Here is a 16896-nt window from a genome sequence, read left to right as displayed (position 1 = left end):
TAACGGAGTGGAACGTTGATTTGCACTCTTTCAATAAGCAATAATAATGCAAAAATCATGAAAAACTCCATATTCTCAACTCCCAAATGACGATCTAAAATTTGTGACAAGTTGCTCGATACAAAGAAGGGTTGATAACAATAAAGCTTTGCTAAGACTTGTCATTCGTTACGATAAATCATAATCAAGTGAAAAAAGGCACTAAAATGTCTGCCAGCAGACATCGCACGGATTGCTCGGCGATGTAACAGGGTTTCATCAGCTGAACCCTAGGCAATTGTGCCCAGTGGCGTATCTAGGGTGTGGCAGCCATGGCTCGTGCCATGGGCGCCGTTTGGACAGGGCGCAAAAAAAGAGAAAAGTTTCATTCGTTGAATGTTTCAATAAAATAATTTCAAATTGGTAATACCTGAAACTCGTAGTTTTACTTAAATATTAACGTACAATTAACTCATTCCCATGAGAGTCATTATAAATTGTGAACTAACTCTCTAGGGGAGCGCATCTCTTCAAATTTTGTCATGGGCGCAATTTTATGTAGATACGCCACTGATTGTGCCATATTGGATATGGCTCTGAAATAAGGAGCAGTAAATCATCCGTAGTGTCAATGGCAATGTAAATTTTAAGCTTGTATAGTATTCGAACCGACTTAGATAATTTAACGGCCAATTTGGATACGTGAACATCTCATTTCATTTTGCTACCTATGTATACGCCAAGATATTTATAGGAAAAAACATTTTCAAGTTTTTTATCATTAATTTGGATCGCGATACCATTTTTAGATTTGCGTTGGTGTGGTTATTGAACCTCATCCAATTAGATATTTTCGCAATTTCAGAATTCACTTCAAGATTTGTCGCTGTAAAGGAGATTAGTATCTTCAGTAATCAATTTGGAAAAGAATGAAGAGAGATAAGATATGTCGTTAATATATACTAAAATAAGCAGTGGATCCAAACAACTACCTTGAAGAACTCCGTGAGTCACTGGTAAAAGAGAGGAAGAATACGACCCGACTTGAACATATTGAAATATATTACCTAAATAACTATAAATAAATGAATTTGTTTGCTATACCCCTAATACCGAAGTGTCTCAACTTGTAAACTGGGATGTCATGATTTACGGTATCGAAGGCCTTCCTTAGATCTCAAAATGTTGCACTTTCAAACATTATCCGTTCTAGTTTATCATAGATATATGATATTGAATCCAAAATAGCATGCGATGTAGATAGATTATTTTAAAACCAATTTGAGATATATTTATTACATCATGTTTTATAAAAACATTAGTGAGCCGCTTATAAATCAAACGCTCGAATATTTTATTTATCAATGAAAGTATCGAACTTGGTCTGTAATTGGACACCCGTTTTTTATTGCCAGATTTGAAAAGGGGAATCACCCGAGTAATTTTGAGACACGCAGGAAAGATTTCGAACGAAATTGAAACATTCAACTAAACATGGCGCAGGGAGATCAGCAACTGATTTAAGAAAGCGTGCTGGAAGGTTGTTTGGACCAACTTGCCTTCCTGTCTTCCATTTGTAGAAAAGTACTTATACTTCTTTTCAAAATGTGGGAATTGAACATTTTATTTTTGTGGCGAATACCAGCACGCAACCCTTTGGTTAGCCATTACTTTCACCGTAGCCTTTTGAAAATTACTTGTGCAACTGTACGAAAGCAATCAATCGTAAATTTTGACATGCCCTGGATATTTAAATATCATTTGTATGAGCTGGTTTACTCTCGTTTCTAATAAACTATTACACCAGTGTCATGATTTGTATAGGACTTTTCGCTCATTACTGAACTTGAAAAATTATCTACTATATATATTTCATGGAATCAATTCTATTTTAGATTGATCAAATTTTACAAATAGTCAGCAAGCCAAACTCTTCTTCATACCACAGTTTTTTTCCAATGGTAAGTTGACTCACAAATATCACATTGACCGATGCAACCTTTTCCCTCCGTAAATTGGTGCCTCCTCGCTTGTCACGATGGGGACGGGCTATTTAATAAACACTTATTCAAGAAAAATGATTCTTTTACAGAAGATTTGATTTTTTTTCACCAAATACTCTTTCCAATGCTGAACTCGTGGAACTATATTCCAGGGCATAGGTAGATAGCATTGACCAGTAGGTATCAAACTTTTCACTAGACTGGAATCTCAATTGAAAATAATTATATTTTTAATTGTAACCCCAAAAAACAGAACCAATAAAATTTCTTAATTAATTACTTCAGTCTATAGGTGTTCATTATTTCTTCAATATAGCAAAAATCATGAAGGTCTAAACTTGAATATGAACACTCGCATGATACATGGATCATGGTTAAGTACGACGCAAAGTGTTTTATTGCTTTTGTTTGCAACCGACGTCCACGATAAGATGTAGGGTGAATGATCAACTCTTACTAACCAATAAAATTAGAAACCATATATATAAACCCAGAACTATAGCATCCCGCCTAAATTTAAGTAATATGTAGGGATAAATATGTAAATCCTAACCGTGCAAAAATGTCGTAACAACATGGCCGCACGCTCTCACAGAAGTTAACATATATTCAAGGTGCCGATTCTATTTTATCGCCGTAACAACACATGACAAATCGCAGAAAATTGTTTTGCTGTGGCGGAAAAGGGACCATTATTCGAAAATAAGCTAAATGAGTATTCGAGTCCTTTGATATTCGAATATTCAGTAGATTTGGATAACCCTGTTCCATGCATCCACATTTTTTTAAAAGATTACCAAATATGTACTTTCAACAATGCTTGCCATCCGTAATTTCTCTTTATATACTCTAGCATACTTTTTTGACAATAATGACTTGTAAGTGGTATGGCGGCTTCATTCCTGAAAACTCTTTCTTGCCCGTGACTGAATCAACGTATTCCCTCAAATCCAACTGTCTAATAATTTCAAAGCCATCCATTTTTTCCGGAGACTTCAAGCTTTGGTCGTATGTTTGAAACATCACCAGTTTTTCTATTCCCCTTTGTTTGGCCAAGATTGTGGACCTTAACAAAATGAGTTTTCATTTGACTCGCATATGATGCAAAATATATTGAATTATTTTTTCTAGGCCCAAAACGATTGTTAACACATGAATGAGCAAAATTATCCAAGAAAATATTATTTATTATAAATTTCTCGTGATTTGTTTCCTGGAATGCCATAATCAACATGCAATTTGGTTGACTAGTATGAGTACGACAAATTGTTGCCGTCCTTTATCTTTACTTGACACCATGCAAAACAATGGCAGTGATGAAGGCGTAAATAATAAAAACTAAATCAGAGTGACACTAATTTATTGTAATTGATGGAAAACGGTCTATGAATTATTTATAAACGCGATGTCATCTTTAGTTGATTTCATAAGAAACAAGGCTAATATCAAAATCTTAGAATATAATATATATATATTAATTTGATGTCGATTAGTATTATCAAATTAGGTCTCATATAGTAATAGCTAATCCAGTTATTGCTCCAGTCGAACGAGTAAGCTGAAATTGAAAACAATAAATTGGCCTTTTGTCGTCATTAAATTGTATAGACCGTGAATTTTATAATCCGAGAATCGCTTCACATAGCGTCGGCAACAAACTTTCAGCTGGTGCTAGCAATGTACTTACAACAATGTTTTCATTAATTTTTACTGAAAGTCACTACCATGCTACTGGATATTCATACCTTTTGACAAGTTCAGTCATCAAACCTCTTCCTCTGTATTTCGGATGCACAGTTACCATTTTTATTTCCCAGTAGCGGTCAGTTCCAAGAGTATTTGGCATGTCATTACCGCTCATCGATGACATGAGCTAATCGAAAAAAAACGAAAGATTTTATACAATTGACTTCATTCATACCGATATACAACTTATCTTAACTATTGTGAAAAAGTAGTTTTTCTCGAAAAAGCTGCGAAAAATTAACATGTTTAAAAACCGCTCAGATATTCAGGACAGCAATGACTGACGTTCAATTGAATAGGTCTCCGACGCGTATATCGTTGTCATATTTTAATTCGTATTTGTAATATTCACGGTTGACCTACTTGATTGCGGTCTACGTTTTGTAAAACGTTTGGAGATTGGCTTGGAAAATTGTAAATATTATGTAGTAAAACTTCCAGAGCAAATATATAGCATGGTCAAGAAACTTATTCATAATTCTACTATAGTCTCGTTGATTTTTCCTATAAAAAAACACATTTCGTGACTATTATTGAATTCATATTCGATTTTTTTTTCAAGTTTTGATATCGGTTAACTTTCCGGAAAATTTATGGTTAATTCATATAAGAGTATCTTACTCGATAAACAGCTGCATACTTTTCGTTTAAATGAAGCGTGTTCAAGTATTTCATTTCATCAGTACGATCAGGTTTTACATTAATAGCTACTCCACACAAATCATCATCTTTACCATAAAAAGCTCCGATTGAATTTCCTCGACTTAAAAAAGGCTGGAATTAAATATGAATATATCAAATACTATTAAGACTAGCTTCACGTGCAAAACAAAAACAATTTATATATATACATGTTGAAAATACTAAATCGCTCGTCGCTTGGAAATATTTTTGATATCATTTCAGCAGCACTGTAAATATCATACCTAACGAATATAATACTTAGACTTGGGTTTTTACACAACAAAGATAACTAACTGAAACAACTTTTATAATATGATTTACATAACTTTGACTTAAACTGAAAGGGTGGTTATTGAAATATGACTGCCAGTCTACAATTAATAAACAAAACAAGTCAAGCGACTTATCATAAACACTTATATATATATATATATATTATATTTAAAATCTGGTGATAAAATAAACCAACCTCTATTAGAGTATAATATGTCGGTATCCAATCTTCTTTAGTACATTTCAAATACTTTCCCAGCGGGATATGTGGCGTGTAATGTTCTTCGATCAAGGTCCGAACTGAGTACAAATTGCTACAGTCAATAACTTTGTATGTTATATCATTTAATAAGGTCATAACTTAGTTAAATTGTGCTATAAAACAATTGTTCTGTTACCATGAAACAAAAACACTTGTTATAACATTTGATTTTTTTGGATACCATAAATATTTAATCATGGCTTTTTAAAATATTCAAAGAGTAATCAAAAAATAGAACTAACGGTTGGGGTTACGTGAGACTGAATTCATTCCTTTGCTCTATATACCTCTGTGCTGGTGGATCTGTATGCGTATAACGCAAGGATGTTGTAGCAAGTGTGACAATTGATTATTTTATGCAATTCAAGGGTCTTACTGCACACTTACACCAAAATTGAACAAAAAATATAAACCATAAATTTCTTAATCACTGACTTCTACAAAAATGATATTTGATTTGTTGCGCTTAAACTTCATTTTGTACGTGAAAGTTTAAAAAATCTAGGACGCTTTGCAAAAATGCGCTAAATTCTTGTCTAAAAATCTATAAATGTATGAACTTCAGACTTTGCTTCATAAGTTGCCAAACAAGGTTCACATGCGAATGTTCTTCTCTCACTACTCTCAGGAAATAATAATTTGAACACTCAAATGCCTAACTACATTTATATTTCCCAGCTGATTTGTTGTGAATATGCCTGCTTTGACTCTGAACGCTATGCATATGACTCCTTTACCAATGGAGTGAAGTATCAATTCAATATACATTACATACTTTGTATCATTCATAAGTATCATTCACATGTACATTTTATACAACGCTCTAAATAAAAAAGGTTTTAAATATTCATTTGCAACAGTGTATTTGAAACTTTTCATATTACCTTCTATAATTCTAGAATTTCTGCTGTTTTGTCGTATCAAACAAGGTAATTCCTCTTTCAACCCGCATAATACTATCTATAAGATTGTGTTTTTTAATAGGGAGGAATGAAATCAGTCATTTAGATAGAAGTTATTCAATCTTGCATTGTGATACTGGAAATGGTCGCAGTTTTCATTAAAAAGGCTCATGGTCGCTGGTGGGTTTGAAAAAATGTATGCCGCAATCAAGAGAGTTTGTTGGTTCACGTCTTTCAGGTTAAACGAACTAACACAGTGTTTCTCAAACGGTGGGGCGCGCTTCACAAATCTGGGCGTAGACAATTTTTTAAGAGGGCGTGAAGTTAATTAAAAATAAAAATAATTTTTACATTTGATTTTGTCGGCCATTTTTTGGATATTTACATTTCTTTATTGTTTAGAGATTGCAGAGAGCTACGTGTTTTTTGAAAAAAAAAACATTCTTCAGCCTTACTACCCGTTATTTGGAGCCTATTAATTGTTAGATATTTTTAAGATGGGGCGCGAGACTTGACAAATGTTAAAAAGAGGGCGAGGCTTACAAAGTTTGAGAACTACTGAACTAACATGTCCCATTTTTCGTACTGTATACAGCGTCATATAAATTCGAATCCATCTCTCCACATCTCATTCGTCCATATCTTCTACTTTGTTCTTTCTACGTATATATATTTTATTTTTGAACTTTTTTTTAGATTAGACTGTGGCATTATATCGCGTCTTTCGATTGGTGATATTATTGTAGGCGGATTTTTCGTGAGTTTGGGAGGCATTGGAATGGAGACGCAGGATTATGTAAAGATTTCAAACTAACTTGTAAAAGAACAGGCAAAGTCGTTGTTAAATTAATCATAAGTGTCATGATTTCCACTCCATTTGAATATTTTTGATATAGGCATTAAGAATATTTCAATGCCTGGTCGAAGTGTAATTGGGGTTTACTGCAGAATTCAAAGGGATGCTTTGTACTTATGAATTCCCTACACATAAAATAAGAAGAAAACTGTGGATCAAATTTGTTCTACTAACCCGTTCTGATGGCCCCATCAAATTAAGTCTTCTAATTTGCAGAGACCATTCCAGTCTAACAAATTATGTTGTAGCCCATGCATACCCCTGCTCTATAGCCAAAAACAACAATTCCGCCGTTATTGAATTAATTTTTTATATTTTTTCCATAATCTGGTCTTTGAAATTTTACCAAGAGATTACAAATTTTATCATGTGTAATTAATTTATGTCAATAAAAGTTTCTCCATTGTTTGGTGCCTATCTTACAAATTTCGCTAGCCCTGATAGATCGGTTTTGTCATTCCAGAAAGTGGTGAAAATGACTGTAGATTCAGATCTTCAAATCCTATTACCGGACTGTCCCGTCCATACCGGTACCGATCATTGCTTGACTGTCTGAGTTTCCTGTGAATTTGCATTTCTGTTTGACATTACAATACTGTTTCAATCTTTATAAAGCTGCGTGACGAGGAATTAGAAAACAGATCAAACTCCATAAAAGACCGTTTCCTAACTGCAGTCGATTTTTAATGTGGTTTTCAAAAAGTAAAAAACGAGTTGACTTTATTTAAAAAGTAAACGTCAACAATTTTGAAAAATATATGGAATCAAATTCATCAAAATAAATTTTCCGAGGTAACCCGCATTCAAGAGATAAACATTCTTTTATTTTAGGAAAGTATGTGACTATATGTCGAAAAACTCGCAAAAACAATTGACTGTGTTCTCAATTACCCGAAGTGTTCTGAAATATTGCGTGGTAGTTGGCTATTTATTTCATCATGATCCTCTTTCGAATAGAATTTCTTTCTTTTCTACTTGTTGTGAAAAAATTGCCTTACTTACTGTAGGCGTGAACGAACGGCTGCGGTATACATAAATATTAACTGGTGTCATACATATACTGCCAAAAATATTCATATATCGCCAACTCATTTACACATATACAGCCAACAAGATATACATTTACTGTCAAAGTCATATGCATATATAGCCAACTCAAAATACAAATACAGCCATTTAGGTGGTGTACAAATACTGCCAGATCACTTCTTAAGAACAAAATTTAGGTATATGTGGTTGCATCTACGAGTCCTATGCACATTACGATACATAAAAGACCACAGATCAAAGTAGTTGGACAGATATATGGAAAGTCACAATTCAATGGCATAATAGCCTACAACAGCTAGCTGGTTGTTACTAATCGATTTTAATCGGTAAATATGTTGATAGGTATTTGTCTGTTTGTCTGTCTGTCTGTTTGTCTGTTAGATGCACGCGATATCTCACGAAAGTGAGATTGGATCTGCTGCAGATTTTGCATGTGCATTCATCATATCTCGTACCAGTAGCCTATTGATTTTGGGCGAATTATGTCGTATAATTAGCGAGTTATTAATTAATTAGTGATGGGACACAAGGTGTCACTATGGAGTAAGAACGCTGTTTTGGGGGATCCCCTAACTTTCGATCGATAAGTCTTCGGTCTCTGACCGATATTCTCATTTGCATAATTAGTGCTTCAAAAGCGTAAAAAACTCCAAAGCGGGTAGTGATCGAAACGGTATTAGCATTTACAGGTAAGGCTTTACATGGTGATTGCGCACAGTAAGACAAATTTGTATGTTCAACACCATGTTTGCCATCCGTAACTTCTCTTTATATACTCTAGCATACTTTTTTGACAATAATGACTTGTAAGTGGTATGGCGGCTTCATTCCTGAAAACTCTTTCTTTCCCGTTACTGAATCAACGTATTCTCTCAAATCCAACTGTTTAATTATTTCAAAGCCATCCATTTTTTCCGGAGACTTCAAGCTTTGGTCGTATGTTTGAAACATCACCAGTTTTTCTATTCCCCTTTGTTTGGCCGAGATTGTGGACCTTAACAAAATGAGTTTTCAGTTGACTTGCATATGATGCAAAATATATTGAATTATTTTATCTAGGCCCAAAACGATGTTAGGTTAACAAAATATATGTTACATGAATGGGCAAGATTATCCAAGAAAATAAGATTCATTATAAATTTCTCGTGATTTGTTTCCTGGAATGCCATAATCAACATGCAATTTGGTTAAAATAGTAAGATTACGATAAATTGTTGCCGTTCTTTATCTTTACTTGGCACCATGCACAACAAAGGCAGTGATGAAAGCGTAAATAATAAAAAGCTAAATCAGAGTGACACTAATTACTTATCGATTTTAATCGGTAAGTATGTTGTTAGGTATTTGTCTGTTAGATTCACGCGATATCTCACGAAAGCGAGATTGAATCTGCTCCAGATTTTGCATGTGCATTCATCTTATCTCGGACCAGAAGCCTATTGATTTTGGGCGAATTATGTTGTATAATTAGCGAGTTATTAATTAATTAGTGATGGGACGCAAGGTGTCACTATGAAGTAAGAGCGCTGTTTTGGGGGATCCCCTAACTTTCGATCGTTAAATCTTCGGTCTCTGACCGATATTCTCGTTTTTTGTAATTGATAAATTATTAACATACATGAAGTCATCTTTGGTCGATTTTCATACGAACCATGACTAATATCAAAATATTAGAATATAATATTTATAATAGTTTGATGTCGATTAGTATTATCAAATTTGATCCCATATGGTAATAGCTAATCCAGGTATTGCTCCAGTCGAACGAGCTTGTAAGCTGAAATTGAAAACAATAAAATGGCCTATATTTGTTCCCATTAAATTGTATCGACCGTGTATTTTGTTCTCCGAGAATTGCTTCACATAGCGTCGGCAATAACGTCGGCGTCGGCCAGCTGGTTCTAGCAATGTAGCTACAACAATGTTTCTAGTAACTTTTACTGGAAGTCACCACCATGCATCTGAATATTCATACCTTTTGACAAGTTCAGTCATCAAACCTCTTCCTCTGTATTTTGGATGCACAGTTATCATTTTCATTTCCCAGTAGTGGTCAGTTTCAAGAATATTTGTCATGTCATTACCGCTAATCGATGCCATGAGCTAATCGAAAAAGACGAGAGAATGTACACAATTGCTTTCAGTTATAACGATATATAAATTATTTTAACTGTTATGGAGAAGAGGTTTTTCTCGACAATTCTGTAAAAAATTAACATTTTTCAAAACCGCTCAGGTCAAGTCAAGTATATCCTGGTCAGCAATGGCTTTTAATTAAATACGTCTCCGATAAGTATATCGTTGTCATATTTGAATTCGTATTTGTAATCGCAACGATTGACTTACTTGGTTGCGGTCTTAATTTCGTGAAACGATTGGATTGGGTTGAAAAAAAAACTGCAGTGTAATGAAACTTCCCCAGCAAATATATACCATGACCAAGAAACTCATTCATAATTCCAATATAGTCGTATGCATAATCTTTGTGACAAAAAGAGATTTGATTCTAGTTGATTTATCTTTCAAAAACATATTTCGTGACTATTATTGAATTCATATCTGATTTTTTGTATATTTTTAGACTTTGTGATATATCTTACCCGGTACATAGTCGCGTCCTTTTCGCTTAAATGAAGCGAGTTCAAGTATTTCATCTTATCAGTACGATTGGGTTTCACATTGATAGTTACTCCACATAATTCATCATCTTTACCATAAAAAGCTCCGATTGAATTTCCTCGACTTAAAAAAGGCTGGAAATGAATATGAATATATCAATAATTACTAGAAATAGCTTTTTGTGTAAAACAAGAAACAAAAATAAATATACATGTAAAAAATACTGAATCGTTTATCGCTCGGGCAATATTTTTTTATGTTAATTAAGCCCCATGGAAAATGTTTTTGAGGAATTCGAATCTTTATATATTTTCAGAACTTTTGACTTAGTTTCGTACTTATGAATTTTTAAAAACCGCTTGAACGAAAGTCGACAGCTTTTTGGAAATGACGAAGTAGTGAGAACTCATTCCAGAACTTGCTCTCATCGTGCTTTCGCGAGTAGATTGTTTAACCTCTGTTTTGGCGTTTAATATTAGTTTCTCATTGCGTAGTTTCATAAAAAGTGAAACAATAATGTAACAAAAAAACAGAAATGCTGATGTATATAAAGCTCTGACTGAAAGTAGATAAAGTAATGGCGTTTTATGTAGTGAACGTAGTGGAACTGAATGGCCGTCAATGGGCCTTGGAAAACTGATTCTAGAGTAAGTTTTAACCACTTTACTCCGTTTTTCGGCTGTATGACGTGATAATCAGTTAATGTATATTGCTAGCAAGTTAAACTGTTATATAAACCAATTTTGCACATGGTTTAAATTGCAACTTGAGTGTCTGAACAGTACAAATTGATACATTTACCTAGAGAGTGAAAGTCTACCAGGTAAACATAAAATAACCAGAAAGGATTTAGTTTTTTATTCATTTCACATTATTTCTGTTGCATGCTGAACGTTACTAATCTGTCTGGTGATAATATTCTAATTTCTTTATGCCAGTTCTATCAATTTTATTTGTATACTTTAATTTTTCCAGTTTACACTCCTGTAACAACACAGCTCAGCTGTTATAGATCAACCAAGGGAGATTCGTGAGAAAACGTTTGAATTGCATATGATGAAAACTTGTGTGACGACCCTTGTTTTATCTGTTAAATGCTGTCATTTGATATTATTGCCTTATTTGATATTTCGGCTTTAGGGACACTGGGGGCGCTGTGACACTGTCGGTTCTGTTCTTTTTGGTGTGGCTGTTAGCGTGTGGTTTAGTGTGATGCGGTTGGTACCGGTACAGTGTGGTTGGTTTTCGGTTAGATTCTGGTCATGAGTGTATATGGGAGTGCCTCTGGTCTCCGGTGGGTTATCAGGGATGTTTGTTTGTGGTTTTGTGATTGCGGGGGGAATTTGTTGGATGTTTTTATGCTAGACAGTAAGCTGATATTATTGTTTCAGTGCAGTGCCATTGCAGTTATTTTAGCGTTGTATTTTTGGTTGTTGTCAGAGAAATATCTATCATCAGTACTGTTCAAAGTGTTTTTATTGTGTATATTATGTTTTCTTGCATTGCCTGGCTGGTACTTGTCGCTTTATTGTATGATTGTCGTTTTGTTTGGAGTATTTGGTTGTGTTGTGTTGGTTGTATTTGGTATTGTTGTTTCGAGTTATGAGCAGGAGTTTGCATTTATTCTAACATAATATTGAGGCTAAAACGATCTTTCAAATTAGAGGTCTTTTTTAGAGTACATATACCGGTATGCTAATTCTGACAACGTTTATATATATCGACAATATAACAAGAGGACTAATTACAGGATCAGAAAAGCAGAATAAACTTACATAAATTATAAAATCTAGATGATTTGAGACAAAAAATAGCCTGGTTTGCGTTATTTTACTGGGAAATATGTTGCAGCAAAAGGTCCAGCACAGAACTCGAGTACCTCTTGACCTCGATTTGTTGACTGTAATATCAATATTATTGCTGTAATGCAATAATATTTTGAAGATATTGGTATGTACTTAAACTATTAAAGCGTTTTCCAAATACACCGCCCAATAGAACTAGCATACGGTTCAAAATTAATACACGGATCGCTATTATCGACTTTGATCTATGGCAAAATTACACCCACCGACGAGTTCTCACTTCTATGTCATCAACGGGGCATACTAATTTCCGTGCGAATTCGGCAGGGTTGACTTCTAAAACTTCGAGTCTCGCAAACGAAGTCAACGTTTTGCAAACGGTGAACGCCAAAAATCTTAAAAAGTCCTATAGAATCAAATTTGCTTCAAAAATATTTCTCATGCTTGATAAATATATTTAAAGTTGTTAAATTCGCGATGTTTTGATCCCTCTTGGGTTTTCTCCGACTGTTTCCCGCAAAACCTCCTCAAAAGTTTTTGCGGCCCAACCTCGCAAACTTGGACCACCCTGATATAATGTATTCAAAATCTGATGATGAAATAAGCCCACCTCTAGTAGAGTATAATATGTCGGTATCAAATCTTCTTTAGTACATTTCAAATACTTCCCCAGAGCGATATCTTGCGTGTAATGTTCTTCGATCAAAGCTCGAACTGAGCAAAATTTGCCGCAGTCAATAACTTTGTATGTTATATCATTTAATAATGTCATACCTTAGTTAAATTGTATTGTAAAACAATTGTTCTGTTACCTTAAAACAAACATTTGTTATAACATTCGATTTCTTTGAATAACATACATATTGAATCATAGCTATCTGACATATGTTGCGAACTCAATGCTCAGATACATTTCCACGTGGGTTGCATAGAATAACGGTACTAGTTCTTGGACCTTTGTTTCCATATATTCGATCATTGCTTTCGCGAACACGCTTACACGCATAAACTGCTCTTCATTATATAACACATACTTTTTGAATTTGAGGCTGAGCCATCTAACTCAATACCCAATACAAAAATTACGATGAGAATTGCCAAGCAACTGTATTGAATGATTGAATATTGTTGTGAGCTGTTTTGACCATGAATTCCGTTTCACATAGCTGATTTTTCTTAAAATGTACAGCATTTACTCAAATACAAAATTAAGGAACAAAATAATGTTGTGTACTTTTTTCCCTGACTGAAACGCAGTTATTACTCTGGAGGTTTGTCCTTATGACAAGCATTAAACCATACTGAAACGTACTTAATGTTTTACATATTGTTTTTAAAACTTTGGGAACCGCTGGTCCCAATGATATAAATTAGATACTTACCGTAGATGCAATTATCTCAATCTGTCTACCTCGAATAATTTTGTAACATTAAATACTCTTAATTGAACTCTTCAGTTCAAAATTCATAGTTCACACAAACAAACAAAAACGTAAAATTGAAGTTTAATTTAAATAACATATTTCCTAAATCGAAAACATTCGTTTTATCAATCAGTTGATATAGTTTGCGCAAATTCACAATGTTATTATAGGATGAATATTTATTAAAAAAAATTGACTTTATTGATCAGCTTGCACTTACATGGTATATTGAAGTCACCGCATGGCAGTTATCCTCTTCAAATCTATCTATACATTTCGTGAGTTCTTTCTAAAAACTTACTTACATCTTATAACCGCTAGTTTGATTTAAATACCTTACCGTTTATCATTTTGAAACACAGATATGTATGTACTTTTGTCAATCGCATTTTTTCAGGACTAACTGAAATAAAACTCGACCGGATGAAATGACCATTGAGTTTTGATCTGAATTTCTGAACGTAATTAAAATTCTATAAATTGCTCTCAAAACTATGAATACGAACTGAGCCAATACTTACAACCATGCTCAAGGAAGTCTCACACAACATAACAGACACAACATAAAAACAATTCAAAGCAAGTACATGCGACAGAGGAGACCACTCAGTGCCAATATCGATCAGCGCTGACACAATTGATAGGCAAGTCACGATCTGTCTACTGTAATGATGACCTCACTGATTATTCCCAGACATCTTTTGCAACTTCCTTTTCGCGAGTTACATCAACCTTGAACTCGACAATTTGACCACGTTCAGGAATTCTCGCTGCAGCAGCTGGAACCGAGAGATCAAAAAGCGCCAATGTGTTTGGAGTGACAATAGAAATGTTTGTTTTGTATTGCACTGTTTATCTATTCTTGGCAATATTCTGGCCCGCGAACAATACAAATATTATAGTGTGGCCCGCGATGCCGACAACCTTGAACCACCCTGACCTAGGGTCAGTTGTCTACCTGATTATAAGGACCCCGATCCAATCGGGTTTTAATGCTCAATGTGGAATGTTCCAACAACTGTAACTGATGACCTCACTGATTATTCTCAGACATCTTTTGCAGCTTTCTTTTCACCAGTTATCGTTTTACCTTTCGCTACAGCAAGTGAATCCGAAACTTCGTCGCTTTATTCTGATGATTCGCTTCTTCTATAAGTTTGTTTAGAACTACGCTCGTAATCATCTCTTCAGTTTATCAGTTATCTGCTCATCATGCTGTTCATTAGTCTGTACCAGCGTTTCCCAAACTGTGTTCCGCGAACATCTTCGAAGTGTTCCGTGGAAAAGGAATCAAAAATACGTCTAAACTGGTCGACATGGAGATCTATGGAACGTGAAGTTGTCGCCCAACTGACCGTTCAATATTGCGTCTGCAGCTCACGAAATTACAGCAGGTATCTCCATCAGACGTAACATTAGAGGTAAACACTACGTAATGGAAAGTAAACGACATAGAAAGGTAACATAAATTCATTGACTCATATACACAGCATTTAAATTAAGAAACAATAAAACATTGATAATAAATGCAATATGTAAAATATTCAACCATATTTTATGTATGTTTAACACAATTCTGTTAGTTTTCGCGGTGCCTTCGGGAATTCGCCACGGCGAATTCATTGGGAACAGCTACATTACACCGTTCTTCTTTATTAATTTTATCCTTTCATTTTTTGGTGTTCCGCGAGGCGAGATAAAAAGTGTGTTTCGTGGCCGAAAAAGTTTGGGAAACGCTGGTCTGTACTACCAGTTCACCATGCCAACAATATACCAATCCATCAGCACCAATAACTTTTGCTGCAGCTCTTCATTTTCTCGAATAGGCTATTCTCGCTTTTGATAAACTATGTCACCATTATCACTTTTTCGCCAATTACCAAATTTCTCCACTATCTTGCATTGGAGCATTTCTATTTTAGATTGATCCAGTTTTACAAATAATCAGCAAGCCAAATTTTTCCAATCAATTTTTTCCCAAGGGTGAGTTGACTCACAAATAGCACCTTCACAAATTCATCTTTTTTCTCCGTGGATTAGTGCCTCGTCTGCGGTGTCTCCAAAATGTCGTGTGTGGGACACGTGGAACAAGTGAGACACGTGGTACAAGTGGGGTATGTGGGACATGTGGAACAAGTGGGACAGGACATTTTGGAGCCACCCACTCGTCTGTCACGGCGGTTACGGAATCCAAAAACATATTTAAGAAAAATGCCATATTTTCTACAGAAGATGTTGATTCTCTTTCATCAAATACTCTTTTCAATGCTTAACTCATGGACTTATATTCTAGCTAGGACATGGATAAATAGCATAAATCGGTAGTTATCAACCTTCTAGTATAATGGACCCCCCAATAAATTGATTATGTTTTAAGGGTAACCAAAAAACAGAACCCATAAAATTTCTTAATTACTTACTTTTACAAAAATTAAATTGAACTCCTTTTTGTACCCGAAAGTTTTGGAGAAATCTAGAACGCTTTGTAAAAAAAATTATGTTTTCTCTATTATATGTTCCAACTAACCTTCTTAACATTGGAGACCAACTTGCATCAGTTGCGAAGATCACTCACGTAATTTTCTGCTGAAGCGCACTTTTTTGCGGTCATGTCAACAATAAAAACAATGATTAATGCAGCCCATCATCTCCGAAGAAAGTATTACAAAGAAGTTCTGGACATCTAGTAAACGATGTAGAAGGATTGATCGAAGTGGCCAGAGGTTCCAGCAAGTCGAGACGAACCTCTAAACATCAAAATATACCCTAGAATAGCTGAGAGGGCGATTTCAGAAAAAGATGATCAGCAGTGATGTTGCTTGCGTGTGCAACATTTTCAGTATACTTGAAACTCCCAGATTTTTTTCTGTGGGAGAATTCGAAGGACAATGTGTGTATCAAAAAAGTTCTCAAACAATTGGTGAGCTCAAGGCTGCAAATGAAGAAAAATCAAGGATTGCTTGCAACAAGAGATCTATGCTCAAATATGTGGACTCGGAGGCAAAACTAAATCATCAATTCCCCGGAAATCATATGCGATAACTTACGGAAGACGAACAACTCGACTGCACCACATGGACAACTCGACTAAACGGACAAACCTTCGAGATAACTCGACTACCCAGGGTACCTGTGACGTACAGGTTCTGTCGTAGCTTTCCCAAGTTCTGTGACAAGGATCCATTCTTCATGATTCAGTTCAAATAATAACTGTTCCAAGTCGGCGATGTAGCGCAGCGCACAAGACTCGCTGATATGCGTGCGCGGAGTAGCCACAAGGTGGCAAATTTTTA

The 16896-nt window shown here is 34.9% G+C and overlaps 2 protein-coding genes across 2 annotated transcripts; both read right to left on the bottom strand.

Annotated features, from left to right (window-relative positions):
• Positions 1–1545: 1545 nt before the first annotated feature.
• LOC120334599 (uncharacterized) lies at positions 1546–5071 on the bottom strand. Its single transcript, XM_039402104.2, has 4 exons — positions 4882–5071; positions 4350–4502; positions 3728–3855; positions 1546–3048 (listed from the first exon to the last, which is right to left on the bottom strand). The coding sequence occupies exons 1-4, from the start codon at positions 5041–5043 to the stop codon at positions 2832–2834; spliced, it is 660 nt and encodes a 219-aa protein (XP_039258038.2). The 5' UTR covers positions 5044–5071; the 3' UTR covers positions 1546–2831.
• Positions 5072–7407: 2336 nt separating this feature from the next.
• Positions 7408–12990, bottom strand: LOC120334430 (uncharacterized). Its single transcript, XM_039401940.2, has 4 exons — positions 12790–12990; positions 10356–10508; positions 9731–9858; positions 7408–8749 (listed from the first exon to the last, which is right to left on the bottom strand). Exons 1-4 carry the CDS (start codon positions 12949–12951, stop codon positions 8533–8535), a joined length of 660 nt encoding a protein of 219 aa, XP_039257874.2. The 5' UTR covers positions 12952–12990; the 3' UTR covers positions 7408–8532.
• Between the last annotated feature and the right edge of the window lie 3906 nt (positions 12991–16896).

This window comes from Styela clava, chromosome 15 (genome assembly GCF_964204865.1).
Source record: "Styela clava chromosome 15, kaStyClav1.hap1.2, whole genome shotgun sequence".
Classification (NCBI taxonomy): domain Eukaryota; kingdom Metazoa; phylum Chordata; class Ascidiacea; order Stolidobranchia; family Styelidae; genus Styela; species Styela clava.
This window is presented reverse-complemented; position numbering and strand designations above follow the sequence as displayed.